Source organism: Chelonia mydas, chromosome 5 (genome assembly GCF_015237465.2).
Source record: "Chelonia mydas isolate rCheMyd1 chromosome 5, rCheMyd1.pri.v2, whole genome shotgun sequence".
NCBI lineage: Eukaryota > Metazoa > Chordata > Testudines > Cheloniidae > Chelonia > Chelonia mydas.
The window spans coordinates 121,571,663-121,591,439 of NC_051245.2; the positions used below are offsets into that span (position 1 = coordinate 121,571,663).

General features: G+C 46.3%; 1 protein-coding gene across 1 annotated transcript in view; it reads right to left on the minus strand.

The window, feature by feature from the left end:
* SHB (SH2 domain containing adaptor protein B) overlaps positions 1–19,777 on the minus strand; it is a 140,732-nt gene that overhangs the window by 93,003 nt on the left and 27,952 nt on the right. The window contains exon 2 of the mRNA XM_037902176.2: positions 9,914–10,031. Within this exon, the coding sequence (XP_037758104.1) occupies positions 9,914–10,031 (118 nt within the window). The remainder of the gene's footprint in view (positions 1–9,913; positions 10,032–19,777) is intronic.

Consider the following 19,777-nt stretch of genomic DNA (forward strand, 5'->3'; position numbering starts at 1 on the left):
TGTGTTGTGGCCGTGTTTAGGAGCTCTGGTCATGGTCCAGGACCCACTGCGCTAGGAGCTGTACAAACCTGGCAGCAGCACAGATCACAGAATGCTAGATGTGCATCCAGAGCACCGTGCAATGCAAAACCCGCCAGCATTAGCTTCCCTGTCCAGACAGTCACTGCCCATTCTATGCCCACTGTACTACGGCAAACCTCTCTTTCCCGGTGGCAAGGGTGGCCCCCAGGACTAGCACCGTCCTGCCCCTGCTCGGACTTTAACGCCCTGAATTCCAGGGAGAAACAGAAGCTCCCCAGGAGGCAGCTCTCTGTTCACACATCTTCCAATTTCTAGTTTGGAGGAGAAAATTAGCGGAAAGGCTAAATGAAAAGCTGCCAGCCCTCAGGACGAACAGCAATTCAAACCAGCGCCCTGAATCGCTGCTTCACATCTCCTCCGTGCGCCCAGGCTTTGCTTTGCCAATCTTCCCCAGCAACACCTACCTGCAGGGCATGCTGGCTGCCCAGCCAGATTGGCCCCTGGCTGATCACACAAACAGCTAGGGCAGACACACCGGAGAAGTGCGGCGCATATGAAGGGAATCCCTGGCTGTCAGAGTTTTGAAGGAGATGACAGAGTGGATGCTGAATGGAAAAGGTTCGGGTCTGGCCTGACAGGTGAGGGCAAAGCCCAGCATGTCCTGTCGCAGGAGAGGGGTGGGTTGCAGAACCGCCACAGAGAAACACAATGTGTTTCACAGTGTTGCAAGAGGGGACAGTCAGAACAGTACTCGACGGACTGGCAAATGGGAAGTCAGCAGCCTGCCAAAAGGTTTATTGAGCTCTTTGGGGCAGAGAGTGTCCCTTTGCTCTGTGTCTAAGCTCCTGGCACAGTGAGGCCCAGGCCGATGACCGGGGCTCTGCGGCAGGTGACAAAAGTATCACGCTTCCTGAGTACTAGGGAGGAGGGTGGGAACAGCATGGAAGGGATCCTGTTGTACCTCAAAGAGTTAATCCTCCCCCCCCCACCCCCCTTGCTCTTCCATTGAGGGCATGCGTCTGCGGGAGAGAAGAACAATTATCTGGTCTGTCCCCACACCCCGCCCCTGTCACACACCACCATCCCACTCAATGTCCCCATTGCTCAGCTCCCCTGTGGCCCAGGCTTTGGAAGAGATGAATGCGTGAACATGGGTGTAAGTTTAGTACTAAGACGTCCTTTGCTTATTAAACAATCCTAGATCTCAAGGCAAGAGGGACCATCAGGATCACCTAGTCTGGCCTCTGGCATAGCACAGGCCAGCCGCCAGAGAAATTCCCCGCCTGCTTCCTGCATCAGGCCCAGAACGTCGGGCTGCGCTAGCTCTTCTCTTTCAGAAAGTCGTCCACTTCTGGTGTAAAGGCTCCTTGGTGCAGGAGAACTCACCCCATGACCTGGGAAGCCATGTCGATGGTTAATTACCATCTCACTGATTAAAAAAAATTGCACCTTAGTTCCAGTTTGAATTAGTCAAGCAAACAGATGATACATGGAAAAAGTGCGATACATTCTGGGTACAACGCACACCTCGCTCATTAGCGTTCCAAGGGCTGACAGAACACGCTTTGGAAATGAAGTAACATCAGAAAGAGATGTGTGTGTAGTTAAAACAAAAGCATTTTTATTAATTATGGTTTTGCATATTCTTAAAGATAGACCACAGCTGTATTAAGAGAAATTGAGAGGAATGGGAAAGTATATGGCTTAACTAGGAAAGGCTGAACGGTAGAGTGAAACCTACGCAGAAGCAGACTGAAACCTTTCTAGAGAAGGAACACGTCTGGGGACAGTACAGGGCTGCATTTTACATACAGCCAAATGGGATTTTTTTTAAACACATGCAGCACGTGAAAAATGACCGCAACTTGGCCTCTGTGCAACCTTCAAACAACAGACACGCATTCTGCGTATTGGAGTCACTCTGCAATTTGAAAGACACACGGACTATATTAATGGCATAGCAGAGAGCTCAGCTTGTGTAATGTGAAATGGGCTTTGGGGGAGGTGGAGAATACCCTTCCCACAGACGAGTTTGAAAACAGTCATCTCCCGGCACAATCTGATCCATTCCAAAGGCCAAAACGTTTGCCTTTCAGCACTAGATTCTGGGGATAAGTCATCTCCGGCAGGGATGTTGATTACCCAGCCTCTGGAGAGGGGGTGAAGTACACTGCAGACAGAAGTCACCCCAAGCTTTCCTTCACTTGGCAGGCTGAATTTTAACAAGGAGACCAGGACAGCGCTGGATCAGACACAGAGCTGCGGGATGGTGCGATGTGCAAACATCAGCAATGGCACACGTGCCCAATAGTGCACTGTCCGGGGCAAAGAAGACTCACGCCCCAGCACCCTCTGCTTTGCCAGCTGATGTTTGGAGGGATGGGCATTCATTTTTGTTCTTTCGGGAGAGCATGAATTGTTCAGACATTTTGCAGTGTAGTTCGGTTTGGGACATAAAATTAGACCCAATCAAAGATTACATCATCTTTCAAACTGATCTTTGTTTAATCAATTGTGTGTCATCTTGAGTCCCTGTTAACTGAAATCAGAAGTTGAAATAGAGACTAATTCAATTTGGTGCTCAAAAAAAAAAAATACTGTCACAACAGACGTAACTGGACAGAGTCTCAGAGTAGATTAGATTAACGTTGTAATTAGTGTTCATTTATCCCTCTGATAAAGTGACACACACACGCTCCTCTGCATGCTGTCCTTGTATAACTGCATTCGCGAGCTGTCCGAGTCATGGTCCACACTTGGACCCTCTCCGCTGGGCTCTGTAAGAGTCCTGCTTTGTCGAGTGTAGTGAGCAGTCTGCTGAGTACATTGTTTCACTCAGCTGCTAGAGATGGGTCACCCCGCCCAAGGGATCAGCTCACTGCTCCCGAGGGCCCAGCTGCAAAGAAGGAGATGCACGGCACTGCTCAGGTGCCTCTGAAGCACTGGGGAGGAGGACGACGACGACGACAGCACAGAATGGGCCTTGCTGCAGTTTTCAGAAAAAGCATGATACTGCCAAGCACAGCCACCCCCAGCTGCAGGGGGACAGCAGCCCCCACAAACCCTTCCCCACCTCCCACCCGGCCCAGAGCACCCGCCCCAAGTGGGGTGATACTCAGTGCTAAGAGCCCAGGTGCAGACACTAGGTGTACACTTATAAAAGCATGTTAACAACGATACCCAGGCCTGACAGATCCATTCAGCCATTTGCCCCTGCAAGGGCACACAGGCCTCAGCCACCAATTCCTGCCGCCGGGTAGCCCTTCAGGAGAGGCACAGAACCTGGTGGATGAGACGCCAGGCTGCCCTCAGACAGCCCCCAGCACAGATCAGTGAAACCACCAAAATGGGGGTGAGTCCCTCTGCGGCTACCCAGACCGACAGCAACCATGTCCGTTTCACTCTGCTGCCTCTTGGCAAAGCTCTGAGCAGCAGCAGGCGCTGGGCCGACGCGTGGGAGAAGAGCGAGGCTGGGAGAGGTAAAGCAGTAGAGACGCCCCACTCGCAACAGCTAGAAGAACAGGCCAGGGGCCCCGCAGCAGGGAGGGCCCCTTTCCGTGCCAAGAAGAGCACAGATCCTTCCCCCCCTCCACCTCTCCCCAGCCAGAAAGAAGGTCCTTAGATGGTTGTGGGGTGAGGAAGGACAGAGGTGGCGTTCTGCCTTCTAGCAGCCAGTGATTACACAGAGATTGTGGGGGAAGCTTCAGCACGCACCGGACATCTACTACCCAGAATCGGACATGACCCATGGAGCCCCTGAGCAGCACCTGGGGACAGCAGCCTAGCAGCAATCCCAGTAGTTGCCTCTTTTCCAAACAGCAGGGGCCAGACACCAGGTTTCTCACTCGTATTCCTCCCCCGAGTCCTTCCTACCGGGCTCTGGCTAGGGAGTGTCCTGCAGCCATGACAACACCGTGATACTGAACTCTCCTTTATAAAGCTGCCTTCCAGCCCTCTGCTAAGGACCGAACGGGACACGCTGACCGAGCAACTTTTACCAACGTGTTCTGCCAGAAACTGGATCCCCCCCCCCCCCCCCCCCCCCTTCTTTAACTAATTGCTTAGCCCTGATCCTGCAAAATCTGATGCACCCAGCAGGGTCATGGCTTCAAGCAAGTCACTGGCAGGATTTGAGCCTTTCAACATTTTATTGCATTGTGAAGTTTTCCATTTTGAGCCATTAACAGTCCTATGCAAGTTCAGACCCAGACTGTGCCCAGCCCTTATATAGGAGCACAGGGAACTCCCCCGTTACACCCCATCCCTTGCATGCCCTGCTAAGAGTCAGGCACAACTGCAGTCCCTACTCAAGAGAGTGCAAGGGCTGGTCCTCTGTACTGGTATGAGGATGCCCAGCACCTCAAAAAGGGGTCGAGAGGCAGCCATCCTTCTACCTTTCCCTCCCTCCATCTTTCTTCCCACCAGCCCGAAGGGCAGATCTGCCCCTGGAAGAGCGCGCTGTACCCCAGGAAGCAATGTAGAGCAGATGCACTCCCTCCTATACATCAAAGAGCTTCACAGAGCAGAGCAGATCCCACTGCTCCTCTGGACTGCTGCACCTCACAATGATCCCAGCACACAGCTGGCTGGCCCTTCGTTTCTGAGGGCTGCATTGTGCCTTTATGGATCTTCTCTTTAGAAACTGTCCACCGACACTAATACCACGTCATAGCTGCCACGGACCAAACGCACTCCAAACGCCAACCACTAACAGACATTATAATCTGACGTCTGGACTTTTAGTAACTGCATTGTAATTCTTCCCTTTTATGAAGCTATCTTCCCCGAAGTATTTGACAGAGATCCCATGACACTCCCTGACCCAACATCTTATTATGAGTGTCCATGAAATGCATTAGAAGGGTCTTCAAAGTAAAGCACTGTATCCATTAAACTGCACATCCCTGGGGAAGTGAAAGCAAATCTAGAGTAAGTAAAGGGCATAAATGCAGAACAAGCAGGATCACTGAATGCATTTAGGGCTTTGCTGCCCAAGAAGGTCTTTGTTCAGTCTTAACCACAGATCTGACCATAAGACAACAAATGAAGAATCAATTATATAGTTCTGTCCTGCTGTTTAACACGTTAAATGATGCTATCAAGGCTATTGCCTACCCACTTGTGACATAATTAAAACAGCAGGCTCATTCCACAAGAATAAAGGAAGACAATGCTGGGGTTTTATTAAACCTTGCTTTTATCCCTGGCAATGGAAAGGAATACAATTATGCCTTGGATAACAAATCTAGCCAATTTGTTCATCCAAAACATGCAGCGCCCACAGCTTTAACAGCTGAAGGCTGAATTTTTGGTTGAAATCTCAGGCGAACATTGACATGAAATGTTTTTCAAATAGAGCCAGAATTAATCATGTGACACTAACAGAGAAAACGGTGATTTGCCAAGAAGAAAAGTAGCTAACGCCACGAGCACGTCCACAGCTAACCTTTGCACGGTTCAGGACAGCAATTCTGAACAATGGCAGGACCTCAGTTTCCTTTTAAAGTCTGACAAGTGGCTTATGTTCAAGGTATTATCAGAAAGAGAATAGTAGTTTGGAGTGGAAGAACCACGGTGGTGTAGCTATAAGGAAGCCCAAACTCCAAGGCAAGCCGGGCAATATTTCAGCAAGGGAATATTTTAAAAAGCTTTCCTCTCTAAAAACTAGTAAATATTTTTCATGGAAAATATCAGTTATCCTTTTTGCCAAATTTCGACACTAAATTCAGTCACTGAAGTGTGAAAACAGGGATCTCAATGTAACTGGAACTGTGGAATCACCTCCAACACCTCACAAAGCTTATTATTCATTTTACAGTGGTTCCGGGAGGCCCCAGTCAGGACCAGCGCCTCCTAGTGCTAGGTGCTGAAAGAAACCTCTTCTAAAATGAAGATTAGCTAGGCCACCACAAGGAACGGAGTCCAAAAAGTGGCTTAGGTTTCCTGAGGAACTGCGTAGCCAAGGTCCCACCCTAGAACATGGAAGAGAGCCCACAGGGCCCCGAGTCAGAAGAACATTCACTGAAGACAGCCCATAACCATTTCTCTCCGATCCGAGCGGCTGGGAACTAACATCAGTTGCTGCCAGGAGAACAAGCAAATTTGCTCCGTAACAGGAACATTTTGTTTTCCGCAGCATCAGTCTTAAAACTCGGGCCACAAAGGCATTTTCTCCCCATTTACAGACGTTAGCACGAAGACTGAGCTAAACAACAAGCCTGGCAAAGAATGTGCTTTTTGGGACGCTATCTGGAAAGCAAATGTTGAACCAGATGAGAGCTGCGTCTACCCTGGACAGCGCGTTGGATCGGGCAAACTAGTGATGGCTAAGGTTCACTGTCTTATCTCGCTGCTGTTGCAGACTAAGTGCTTGGAGGACTACGCGGTACTGTAAGGAAAATTCGCTTGTTTACAACCAAACTAAGTTTGTCAGGTACGTGATCAAAGTTATTGTCACTAAAGAACATAATCATTCTCCTGCCTGAGCTCTGGCGCTACTTAATACAATTAAAGCAGTTAACTTATTTCTGACAGAAGGCTGGGACTCTGGGGGAAAACTTATTTCTCCAGATAAGCTGTCTTTCTTTCAGTCTATTTAAGAACTGGGGCTCCATTCTGAGAAGCTAAGGTTACAAGAAGTCTCTGCTCATTACTAACCCACGTGTCGTCTCTTCCCTATCTTGAGCAGCATAAAACCCAAAGATTTTAGGTCCCTGCCTGGCAAGGTGCTCTGCTTGAATAGACCTGTGCCCACAAAGAGCCTTCCTTAACTACAGCCAGGGTCCATGCAGGACTGGTACCTTCGTTAACAGTAGTTAGATACACTCGGTTGGTCACACACCTATCACTCATGGACATGGGAAACACACATAACGTTAAGATTTCCATTTCATCTGTTTTACATTGTTCAGAATCTTTTTATCCATGAATTTCCATCTTTTGTTTGTGGTTTTTTTAAGCAAGTAGCTCTGAAATATCTTTAAAGCCTGGGAAGGTAACTCGGATACTTGGGAGAAGTCGACGGATGTGTTTGGGACAGGTAAAGGAAATAAATGGCAGGTCTTGCCTCAGTTTGCAGACTTCCGCGATCTGGGATCAAGCAGTGCTTGAAACAAATCAGAGTACTTTTCGTTTTAAGCCAGTTCTCTGTATCAGCTGAAATCTCATTCATCTCTGTCAATTGTAACATGCTCTTTCACCTGTCAGTCACCACAGCCAACCTAACAACTTCACGGAGGAATTCAACACTGAACATTTCACAAACAACAACAAAGACTGGAGTAAGAACGCGCTGTTTAACACGATACATTACAGCAGTTGCATAGTATCAGTAACAGATCCTTGCATGCCGACACAGGACTCCAAAGCGAAATCTCTGAAAGCTTCCAACAAATAAGCCTTCTGGTTTTCCTCTAGGAATAAAGCATCAAGAAGCACGATGCTTAGATATTAAAGGGACATAATCCAACTGCAGTCAAAAGTCAGCGGAAGGGCTCCCACTGGCTTTCATAGGAGTTGAACCATTCCCTTAGGTAGCAGACAACAAATCAATGGTCCAATCCTGAAAGGTGCTGGGCAAGTCCTAAGAGATGCTGAGCATCTGCTACTCCCACTGAATTTAATGGGAGCAGAGAGAGCTCAGCATTCACTTTGCTTGATTGGACTCCTGATTTGCAAGTATTTTTAACATCCTTGCAGTGTTCTAAACATCAACCCTATATACACCTCTATCCCGATATAACGAGGGTTCGCATACAACGTGGTAAAGCTCTGATACACTGCTGAGAGCAGTGTATTAAGGGTGCCGGGCCAGGGCCAAGGGGTTGGATAAGGGGCAGAGGGGGCGGTCAGGGGCTCCCCCCAGGATCTGGGAGGCAGGAGATGTGGGGGGGCACTTTTGGGGGCCCCGTAGTCCCAGAGTGGCCCAGGGGATTAGCGGGGGGCCAGGAGCAGCCCGCTCCGCTTCCCTCGCCCCGGCCCCAGCCGTGTCGCTCGCGGGAGGGGGTTTGGGGGAAGGGGTCCCCCGCGCACTCACTGGGTGGCGGGAAGCGGAGCGCCATGGCTGGGAGGTGGCGGAGTGGAGCAGGCTGGGGCCACGTTGCTCCGCTTCCCGCCGCTGCCGGTGAGTGCCTGTCAGGGGGCGGGGGGTGTGGATGGGGGCGGGGTAGTCAGGGTACTGGGGGGTTGGGTAGAGGGTGGGGTCCTGGGGGTGATTAGGGATGGAGGCCTCTGGAGGGGGCGGTCAGGGAACAAGGAGGGCCAAAGCAAGTTCAATATAACGCCGTCTCATCTACAATGCGGTGAGATTTTTTGTCTCCCGAGGACCGCGTTATATCGGGGTAGAGGGATATATGAACAGAATTGGCCTGCCAGTGCATCCACTACAGCAAACGCTATTTGGACCAAGACTACTGTAAAACACTCACTCTCTCTCTCTCTCTCTCTCTCATGAATTAGTAGCACATCCACACAAACTCATCGCCTGTTATCTCAGCTAATGCGCTCTACAACACTGATGTAACAGTCTTGTCTTTTTCATGGATTATTTAAAACACAAAGTTTCTACGTAGGGCAAACATTTATATTTGTGAAGAAGTGAAAGCACTGTAAACATGAAAGGGGGAAAAAAAAAAAACGTACAAAACCCCCATGACATTTACACTGAAATTAAATGACCATTTATTCAATAGCAGTGAAAGCAAGAATGCATTCTACCCAATTCATCTAGAAAGCCTCCTAAGAAGATGGCTGAATAGATTTACAACAAAAACAAGAAGGGCCCATGACACCTTGACAGGACACTGAAAGCATTCTGCTTATAAACAACGCAATCACAGGTGATTTTCTGCACCTCTCTTCAAGTGTGCTATTTAAAAAAACAGGAGTATGGCCGTTTATACGAAAACAAGATGGCTGCTTCGTATGGCTTTGGCTTCTCCTGCTGCTTCATTTCCCCAGGTGTTATAATCCTGCTTGGACTGCAGCCAATGCCCACTGTGGAAATGAGAAGATCCCCATTGATTGCACTGGCATTGGATAGGGCCCTTTGTGACATTTGTTTAATGTACCGGTGAACTTATTGTACAAGACAGCATCTTAGCAACATGCCATAGGTCTCCATGCAAAAAGCCACTGAGATCAGAATTAAAGCTTCACCAGCCGGAGCCCAAGGATTGTCCGTCTGTCTGTGCTTTTATACTAAACTCGTTGCCATGGTATCATGGTGGTATCTCAACACCCACGAGGCATACGGGCCACCCACCAAAGTCTCAGACAGACAGCAGATTGTGAATTCAGGTGGTCATTTATCTGTGTGTGCTTCAGATTATCCAAATATCCCAGGAGACAAGGATTTTATTCAGATAATCAGGAATTTAGGTAATCTAGAGGCACCAAGCAGCAGAGTGCCTCCCCTCCCCGGCAGTGGCCAGGGCTTTCCTATACGCAGAATTTGCACTCGTTAACCTAAAGTCGCTTTAGTTAAACAAGTTATGAAACTTGTGCGATTTCATGTCGGGATAGTTAGACCAAGACAACCTTGTGTGTGGACACTTACCTGTAAATCTACTGATCCAAGCCAACCTGATCTAAGCCCGTTTTAAACCACCACAAGAGCACCCCACACAAAGTTCACTGGCCTTGTCTGAGTTCTCTCCTGCAGGAAGAGCTGCAAGTTGCAACCTTCCTTCACTCACTCACTTTATTCCTGAAGGTCTTAAATGTAGTTTCAAATACCTACACAAGACTCAGTTTGATCTTCATACTTGCTCCAATGTGTTACGCAGCTGAAGGACCTTGGCTCAGCTAGGTTGAAGACCAGAGTAGTCATGTGTCAGACACCCCATATCAAATATCGATCTCACGGACACCTGCCTAGTGCCCATGTTCTTACCGCTCATTATCCTCTGGGCTTCGTAAGGTTCCATATAGCCAGTGTTTTCTCCTTTCACCGCTTTGTTCAGCTCACTCTTGGCATCAAACGGATCCGAGTAGTCATCTGCTATTAAGACCTGAAATGAAGAAAATTATACTTTTATTGGAGAAGGAGTTTATTTGGTTTTGTTTTGTTTTTTAATCTGGGACTCACAAGCTAAAACTAAGCGAAACTAAATCAGCAACAAGTGCTGGAAAGGGTGACATCTGCACAGTGAAAGTGAGCACAAAAGCTTCACAAGAGGCCTTAGCCAACCCCTTTTAGCATTGGAAGTAAGGCCCCGATTCAACAAAGCTCTTAAACAGCTGGTTAACAGAAAGCACTTGCTTTAAGTGCTCTCCTCAAATCAAGGGGTCAGCACTTGTATCTCTTCATTCAATCATGGACCTCTCACCAAAGCGGCTCTCCTCGGAGGAGTCCGACTCTCAGATCACCACACAAGGAATAATGGGACAGTAGCAAATTAATGAGATCTGAATGCTTAGCACAACTGAATCTACCACGGGGCTCCAATTTATCACAATACCTTCTCGGATTTTCCAGAATGCCTCTCTCCTTGTCACACATTTTCAGTACCTAAGATCATTTTTATGTGCTTTGTTAACTCTTGTGTTTATTTACTCAGCTGTAAACCACAAAACTGGTAAGGTACCTTATAATACCATCAAGCTACTTCCTAGGAAAAACACACACATCATCTTCTCATCACATTAAATAAAACCTAAGCATAGTCCAGGCTTTGTTTCTAATTTGCCATTAAAAAAAAAAAAGACCGTGAGGCCAAGCCCCTTCCTTGAGGCGGAGTTTCTCCGCCTGACCCATAATTTTTATTCTTTATAAATACTGTAGAAGGCCACTCAATTTCCTGTCATAAATGCATGCGAAATTAGATGGCAAGAAAGTAAACTGAAATTAAGCAAACGCAAGCATCACCTCTTTCTTCCTTGATGGATGGGCGCAGGTGTAATTGGGTACGGTGTTACCTAGGTCCTGCTGCCTTTCCACCCATTCCCACCCCTTGCTGGCTGCCTCCAACATAGCCATCTGCTAAACGGGGGCTGGAGGCCGCAGCAGCCATTCAGCTGCGGGCAGCTGGTGGCCACAGGACGAGGACAGGAGCCCATAGATTAATTAAAAAGTCTACAGTGCTGTAACTTTGCACAGCGCTTTACAGAGACAAGGGGAAAGGCCCACGCTGCCCCAAAGAGCTTCCCATCTACATCAGCCTGATGCTGAAAAGGGAGGGAGCGGACAAGGCAGGCAGAGAGAAGGAAAGTCCAAGGATGAAGAACTAAAGAGAAGGCAAGCTGCATTGTACCGCAGACACACTTGCATTCCCCAGTAGCTTGGACACTGGGAACAGGGCAGGGCGGAGCAGACAGGGCGTAGAAAAGCAGCAGAGATTGAAGTGAGGATGAAGCCAGCGATGAGTGGAAATGAATGCGTCTGGCACCAGGTGAGCTGGATTTAAAGTTCCAGGCTTCAGACGCCACCTGGGTGAAACCACCCAGGCAAGGGCGGAGTCAGAGACAGCAGTCACCACAGCAGGGGGACTGATGGGCAGGGACTGAGCCACACGCAGGCCCAGAGGGTGAGGGTGAGGAGGCTGAAGGGAGGGAGTGTGGCACGTGGCAAAAAGACCAATTTTAGTTCTCAGGGACTGAGGAGGAGATGGTTACAAACAGTACTCCACGCAAGAGCGCCATTGCGAACGGCTGCGTGAACTTCCCCATTTAACGTAAGGAGTCCCATTATGGCCAAAGGGGCACCTCATCTGCTTAAGCACTTTGCCAGATTAGGACCTGTGCATGAATCCAGCACAAGCACCCGCACTCCCGTCTCTCCGTGTGAGAGGTGGCCGATGGCAACTGGGTCGCCATCGTTTTTTCCAGTTAGTCTTTGAATCCTGCCCTCATATGCTCAATGAGCTTGAGGAAACCCAAAGCATCCTCTGACAGATCCTACCAAAAGCCCTACAGCCTAGCAATCGTATGGGTTTGTTTTGTGTGTGTCTGTGCGCACACGCAGGGGGGATTCACAATGCATTAATGCATAGCACTCCCATGGTCAAGAATCATGGCCTGAGTCCCTGCATGTCACACGGGAGAGAGAGAGAGAGAGAGTCGCTTACAATAAAGGAGAGGAGTCGCTATCTGACAAATACCCTGGCTTATAGTGTGTGCTGTAACTCGTACTTTTAAAAAAGAGCATTTGCCTGGTGTCATCCCTCCAGGCACAAAGTTAATTATTGCAATTCTAAATTACTTCTCTTGGCTGTTTTAAGTATAAACCTACGGTGCCCGCTTTCCACCTATAAATTAAAGATATTTGAGGGTCTGGGTAAACTGAAAACCACTAAGATGACAAGGCAAATCAGGAGGGAGAAAGAGCAATCTTTTGTTTCACCTAACAATGAAATGAACGGCTTGTTATTGCAGATACAGTTAACTCAATGAAAAATGCGACATCTTCAGTAATGTATGCATGAGCTGTAATCAGCAGGGCTGTCAGAGCAGTGTCAGCGGCTGCGTGCGCTCAACACAAAGACAACAATGTGCATCATGCAGCAGTAATTCCTCCCAGTAACAAGGGCATATTTATCTGTAAAAGCCCTACAGCTGAAACACCATCCATTTACTTTCCCTGACACCACTTTGTCAAGAGCTGATGGATAGTATCTCGGGCTCCCTGCTGTCCCCCTATTCCAGATACTGACACTGTAATAGCTGCCTTTCTTTAAAATAACTGAACTAAAATGACATGAAACAGAAAAATAGCCTCACAAGGACAATGTGCTTTATTTGCTATTTCTTCTTCTCTATTTGCCGAAAAGCATTAAGGGAAAAATTAGACATATAATGCTGTCCAACGGGAGAATGTCAAATGTTGATTTGGTTTAAAAGCATGACGGTAACATATTCAAGTGCTCCAGGTACCAGACACCACCACAGGGACTGAAAAGATGAACCTGCTTTATAGGACGAGACCTAATCAAAGATGCAGCAAACAAATCTGAATGTACAGAGCCTTATTCCCATGTGTATCCTTGCAGAGATTCACACAGGCACATGGGCCCCTGTATGTGGATTTGTCTGCAGGATCAAGCTCATGATTTGTTAACAGTTCTGTCTCCAGCATTCTGCAAGCAGGGGAAAACCCTGTATGAGATCCGTGGACTTTTCCCCCTCAAGCGGAAAAATGATTATGTCGTCTGGATGGTGGAAGTGCTGGGCTATTCATCATAATCTAGAAATCAATACGTGAAATAAAACATGGCGTATAAAATGCGTAAACGCAGAGGGCTGCAGAAGTAACAAGCTAATGCAGTGTTCACTTGGACAGACACAGGGACCAGCTCTTTCTAAAACACTATCTGTATTTTCTTATTAAAATTAGCTCTCTAGCTCCGTGCTGTCAGAGAGCCCCCAGCTGCCCGCATTACTATTTCAGTTTAAATTAGAATTTACAAATTCTCAGCCTAGATAAAGCAGCTGGCCTATGCTGACATATGGTTTCTTTTATACTTGCTGACAGTTGCAAATCCTCACAGTTTCTAAGAAGTTTGGAGATTTTTTTAAAGCAGTTTGTTAAAGCCCTACGTTGCTTTTATTTGGAACCTTTTTCCAGATTAAGGCCAAAAGGAGAAGAATTCTCTAACGCTTCCAAATGCTTAATTATTTTTACATAAATGCATTTAAGTAATTTACATAGCACACCTATCAGACCCATCCCCCCCCCCCCCCCAGTGCCATTGTAATGGAAATAACTTTGACAACAGGAGCGGTTTGCAGTGGGATAGCATCCAGCAGCCCCAGCCAGTTACCGGCCCCCCACCGTGCTAGCCACTGTGCACACAATGGCCACTGTCGAAAGACAGGATACAGCGCTAGATGGACCTTTGGTCTGACCCAATGTGGCTGTTCTTATGATCTAAAAAATGCTTCTTGCCGCAGGCAAAGTAAGTAACTTTCCCTCCTTGCCCATCACATGCCTCCAGACCCTCCTCAGGGGGTGGGTTGACTGAGGGACAGCCCAAGAGGGTAAGCTCTGTAGCATGGCCAACCAGATCCCAGAGAGTCAGCATCCCGCCCTGCCAGTTGTCTCCTGATACACAAAAATCTAGGGGCCCATCAGCCCTAGCATCCAAGCAGATCTCCACTAAGAGAAGGCAGGCTCAGCTACAAAGCCACCCCCTCCATTTATAGGCTGAATCCAACAGCTAGCCATTGCTATCTAAAGTGAACTGGAAGCCAGTGCAGACTGCAGGACACAGGTGTCAGATACTGCACGCATAAACCACTAAGAAAGCGAACAGCAGCACTCAGGACTAGCTGCAGTTTCCCTCCAATCTTCTGCACGGCACTAGTCCAACCTAAAAACCGCAAAGGGATAGGGAGCTGGACACAACCATTGCCACAGCAGCAATCACAGTCCCCTGACTAACCACTGCCATCTGAATCGCCAGAGGTAGCGGCGGGGTCAACAGACCCCTGAACTGGAAGCCTTAAAAAAGAGACAGACCAGGCTTCTGCCTTCTGGGGTCAGTCTGGTTCCTCTCACAGGAGATACTTTCAGCTTACAGTGTAAGTCACCCAGGGAACAATGAGAAGCAACAGCCCACAAGGACTGTGGGGAGAAGGTAGGAGAGAGTCATCACTAACACATAACAAAATCCACCCTTAATCGTATTTATCCTCATGCTTTGTAATAAGGCTTCAGCATTCATCTTCCAGGAATATATTCTTTTCCATCTTCAGTTCCTCAGTAAGGAGGTTAGCTAGAGACTGGCCTAGGGCAGCTGACCTAGGGCAGCAGTTCGCAATCTGTGGGTCGAGAACCACTGGTGATTAATGAATCGCTTGCTTATGGGCCTGCAGAGAACTGGCTGGTTCCATGTTTCAAGCTATTACATTATAGTAAAAAGACAGCTAAATTCACACTAACACCTTCCATATTAGCAATGACTAATCACAAATGGGGGGGAATGTTGTCCACATGACTGGGGAATGAGAGAATAGAGGTGGCTCATGAGACAATCCCTCTGTTAACAGAGGGACGGTTGATTCCACACTACAAAAAGTTGAAAGCCCCTGGTCTAAATAAACTAGCACTGTTTAGTGCTCTGTTCTGCGTGTGTCCAACCATTTGCTATGTGTAACCATCAAGAAGGGATTCAGCAAGGGAGAATAACTGTACCATAGACAGTGCTGTGTTTAACATGCTCACTGAAGAAAACGATTTTCTGCTCTCCGTGCATCTAGTGATGCTAGCCAGAAAATAAATCAGGAGGGAGCACACTCAAAAGAAACATAGTCAGGTCTCAATGCATAAAAGGCTGCAAAAGGACCGTCAAAGACGCCAACAACATAAAGGGATCATGAAGTTTAATTAGCTCTCCCAGCAGAACTCCGACCACTCAACCTACCAAGAACATCAGTTGCCCTATGGGTCGGTCAGTTGATTGTCACCATCTCAGTTTCAGACAGCATCAGCTTAAGAGCAACTCACAGAGGTAAGTAACTTTACCAGCATGTGCCAGATGCTCCTCATAACCTGGTACAATGCTGGTGACATCACAGCTTTCATGGAACCCCAAGGGAGCTGGCCTAGAGGGTTCTAGTATGTGTCTTAATATGACGTACTCTTCCCACCCAGTTTTTCTATTTTTTGAAGAACTCAGAGGCAGCTTACAGAATTTTGGGGGAGGAAAGGAATGATGGGCCAGTAGCTGGAGCACTAGACTAGGCTCTAAGAGACCCTGGTTCAATTCCTGCTCTGCTACAAACACCCTTTGTGACTTTGGGCAAGTAACAGTCTCTCTGGGCTCAGTTCCCTTTATCTATAAAATGGCCACAACAGCTCTTCCCTCCCTCACTGGGGCCTTACGAAAGTAAATGCATTAAAGATTGTGAAGCACTCACACACTAGAGTGAGTGGGTCAGAGAAGTACCTGAGACAGACATTTTACACGGTTACAGAATAGTTCTGAGCACAAAGAAAGCAGCTTGAGACCAGAGATTTCCGCAATGCTACGAAAACAAAGAGGTGTAAACGTACATCCCCTGCACACTAAGGACAAGTCATCCTCACTCTAAGAAAGTGTGGCTAACACAGCTATTTCCACTGTTTCTTGTTGCTGCATTTTCTTTGCAAGGATTTAATTTCAGTGGGATGATCAGCATTTCATGCACATTAATTGGAGTCTTTCTGCATTTCAAGCAGTGCCTATTTCATATAAAAGCCTTGTAGGCGTGAATGCTCTCCTGTTCTATATGGCAAAAACTCCACACATGCCCTGTCACATTGTTACCTTACACAGCTCTTTATCTACTTATGGAATAACATACCCAATCACTTTGTTTGGGTGCGGGAGGATAGCTACTATCATGTTTTCCAGGTGCGTCGCCTAGTCAAGAGAAGCAAGACTCTCATTCTGAGTGCCTCCAAGAGTTCCGAGTGCCAGACAGGACCTGAGACATTTTCTGAAGTTCCACAAAATACCTTTTCTCTTTAAAACACTAGCAGGAGATCATCTGCATGTTACAGAGCTCGCTAACCAATGCCTCCCTCTCCTCCTCCCCACACACACACACAAATGTGTCTAACTTCTAACAGATGCTTGCTTTATTCTGGTGCTCTGAGTAAGACAGCAGGGCCTCAGTTTCCACAAACTGGTAAAATGTATCCTCTCCCCCTTCCAAATAACTGAATTTTGTTGATTACACTAATATCCCCAACTTTACTGAGAACCCACTTTAAATGGTTTTACAGGCATTTTTGTGAGGAACATCTAAAAATATCTGAAAAAAAATACGTAGGCCACTGAGCAATTTAGGAGAGTTGAATATAGATTTCTAATTTTAAAGCAGTTTACTGTACTATAGATTTTAGAAAAATATGAAACTTGTAGTAAGTGTTTATATTTTGGATAATATAGTTTAAGAGAGGTTTCAGAGTAGCAAAAAGAAAAGGAGTACTTGTGGCACCTTAGAGACTAACAAATTTATTTGAGCATAAGCTTTCCACTTCATCAGATGCAGCAAATCAATTTCTATCATGTGTGAAATTCAGCCAACCTGCCTCCAATTAACAGCATTTACACCAAAAAACAATATACTCATTACACTTACATAGAAGTTAAAAAATGCCAAATTTTGTTTTGCTTTCATTTGAAAACACTGAGTTGGCAGCAGAAGCTTTTGTGGGCTTTTTTTGTTTGTTTGTTTGGCAAGGCCCTCAGAGTCAAAACCAAAATTAAACCCAGTTGTTTCCAGCTGTGTTTCAACTGCTTCTCCAGCCACTGCAAAAAAGAGAGCATGTTCCTAATGCAGTTTCTCATTGAAAGTCAAGATGTCCAAGGTAAGTCCAGCTGCAGTGGACAACTGCAGTAGCTATGGTACCCTGCACGGTACTCCGCAGTGAAGCAAGAAACTACATGGGCGTTTAGATGGTCATATATTTAAGCATGATGCATAAGGAGCATTGACACCTCTCTGCTCTCAGTTTGTCTGGCTGCAAACTCAACAGGACAGAAGTACATTGGACTATCACTGCCATCTTCATTGCCAGAAGAGCTAGAAACTTTAGAATGTATGCGTGCATGCAGCAGAGATTACAGCAAACTCAGCAGGCTGAACCCAATCCTGTGGGATCTTTGAAAGTTTTATGCTTCTGGATTCCTCTTCTCTGGCAGAGAGGGAACTAACCAGAGGTCAGAGAAGGGGAGAGGAGTTTGAAATTGTCAGTCGGGTGGCTTATCCCCACAGCAGCTACCAATATTACCACCAGATATTCTGCTCTCCAACCAGTGGTTGTTTACGCCCACTTTCCATACAACTTCTTTGGTCCTGTCCACATGAGCCCTGCCTTTGTTCAGAAATAGATTTTAAAGCTAGTTTTTAAATGGTTTCTGTAAACACGGTTATGCTAGCCAATGCCGATGGGGATCTCGTCAAAATCAATTTTTAGGAACTGTTCCAGGCTAGGTCACTATCTAGCCTTGAGAATGGATTTTTCAAGCATTATGCCCCAAGCAAACCAGACCAGCATCACGAGAGCTTGCAGAAATCGCTTTTAAGAGCTATGTTTAAAAGTCTGCAAACGCAGGGGGAAACTGCAACATAAGACAAGCCTTGTTTTCTTCCGAGAATATACTGAATCCATTTTGTACAGAATTGTATTTCTAGTTACACCACCTTTTCTTTACGGCGGTTTGTTTTATTGATAAATTTTTTTTGCTATCAGAAGCCATGGCACGCTTGTTTCATCAGGTGGTGTTTATTCAAATGGCTGACAAATACAAAAGACCTTGCTTGAAGTCGATTAGTGAAAACTGATGACTGATTGCTGTGTGGCTAATACAGGCTTTAATCCAGACGCCACCGAGAATACATTTAACTTACAGGGAACAGGCTCTCTGACTGTATACTAGCCTTCCCCCATCTTCAAATTCTTGTTTACTAATACTCCAGTTGTAACTTTTGTAAACTAGGGATGGGGCCAATTCTCTTCATACCTTCAATTGTAAAGGGAACAATAAAAATGGTTAATTTGAAAAGAAGGAGGAGGAGAAAATAATAATGGCTACTAAAAACCAAACAAACATGGCCCAATGTTCAAAGCAAGATGCCTTCAACTATTTACAGTCTTTTGATTAGCAAAGCAAACATCCCACCCAAAGTATATGAATAAGTCTGGCCTCGCATTTACTGCTTAATGGAAAGAAGCTGAATTTGCAAACCATCACAGAAGTTGGAGTACTAGACAATGAAAGTTTAAAGGGTGATTTAATTCTGCAGAATTCATTTAAATTTAGTTTATATATAAGTGATTCACGTTCTCTTTTAACTATTAATCTTGTCATCTGCCAGAGGTAGTTTTAACAAGAAGCTCCCGGGTCTTAGTGCTAATCATGAAAGAATCTGAAAGATTCAATATAGTCAATATCAGTAAGGAATAGGGTGACCAGATGTCCCGATTTTATAGGGACAGTCCCGATATTTGAGACTTTCTTTTATGTAGGTACCTATTACCCCCCACCCTCTGTCCCGATTTTTCCACACTTTTTATCCGGTCACCCTAGTAAGGAAGCAATTCCACATCCCTCTCGCCCAGTATAGCCAGTGCAGGAACTTCTACCTCTTTCTCACTGCAACGGGAGACTTTGATGAGACGTGCAAAATAATTACTGGGCTGTTGACTCTCGCTGACCTAGTTTTTCCAATTCAAAACCTTCATCTTATATTTTCTTACAATAACGTATTTACTAGTCTAGTTTGCCGTTAAAGGCAAGCCAAATATAGTACTAATGGAGTGGAATTTGGCCCAGTGCTGGTGAAAGTATACCAGACCTTTTTCATAAACTGAGGTTACAATGCTTAATAAGGCAGCAGTCCATGAGCAACAGCAACTCTACATCTTTGCATTATTATTTACCGGGCCTAATCCTGCAACCGCTGAAATCAGTGGCAAAATTCCCATTCACTTCTATGGTGCAGGATCAGTGCTTTAGTGAGGTTCAAGCTGACAGAAAAACAAGAGGATACAATGCATAACAATTTGAATGCAAGTCTAAAATTATGGGTCTAATAGTCAGTGCTCCATTACCATGGAGCTCTCTTACTGGTAAGTGGGGAAGGATTTTTGTCAAAGGCCCATTATGACCACTTATAAAAAAACACGTTATACAATCTGTAGGACGACCAAAATGGAAAATTATTCTAGGAGTTCTTAGCAAGTGGGTCTTATTCTAAAATTATCCATTTTTTCTGAAAGCCACAAAATCTGAAACTATCCATTTGGCTCGCTAACGTTTCATCCAGC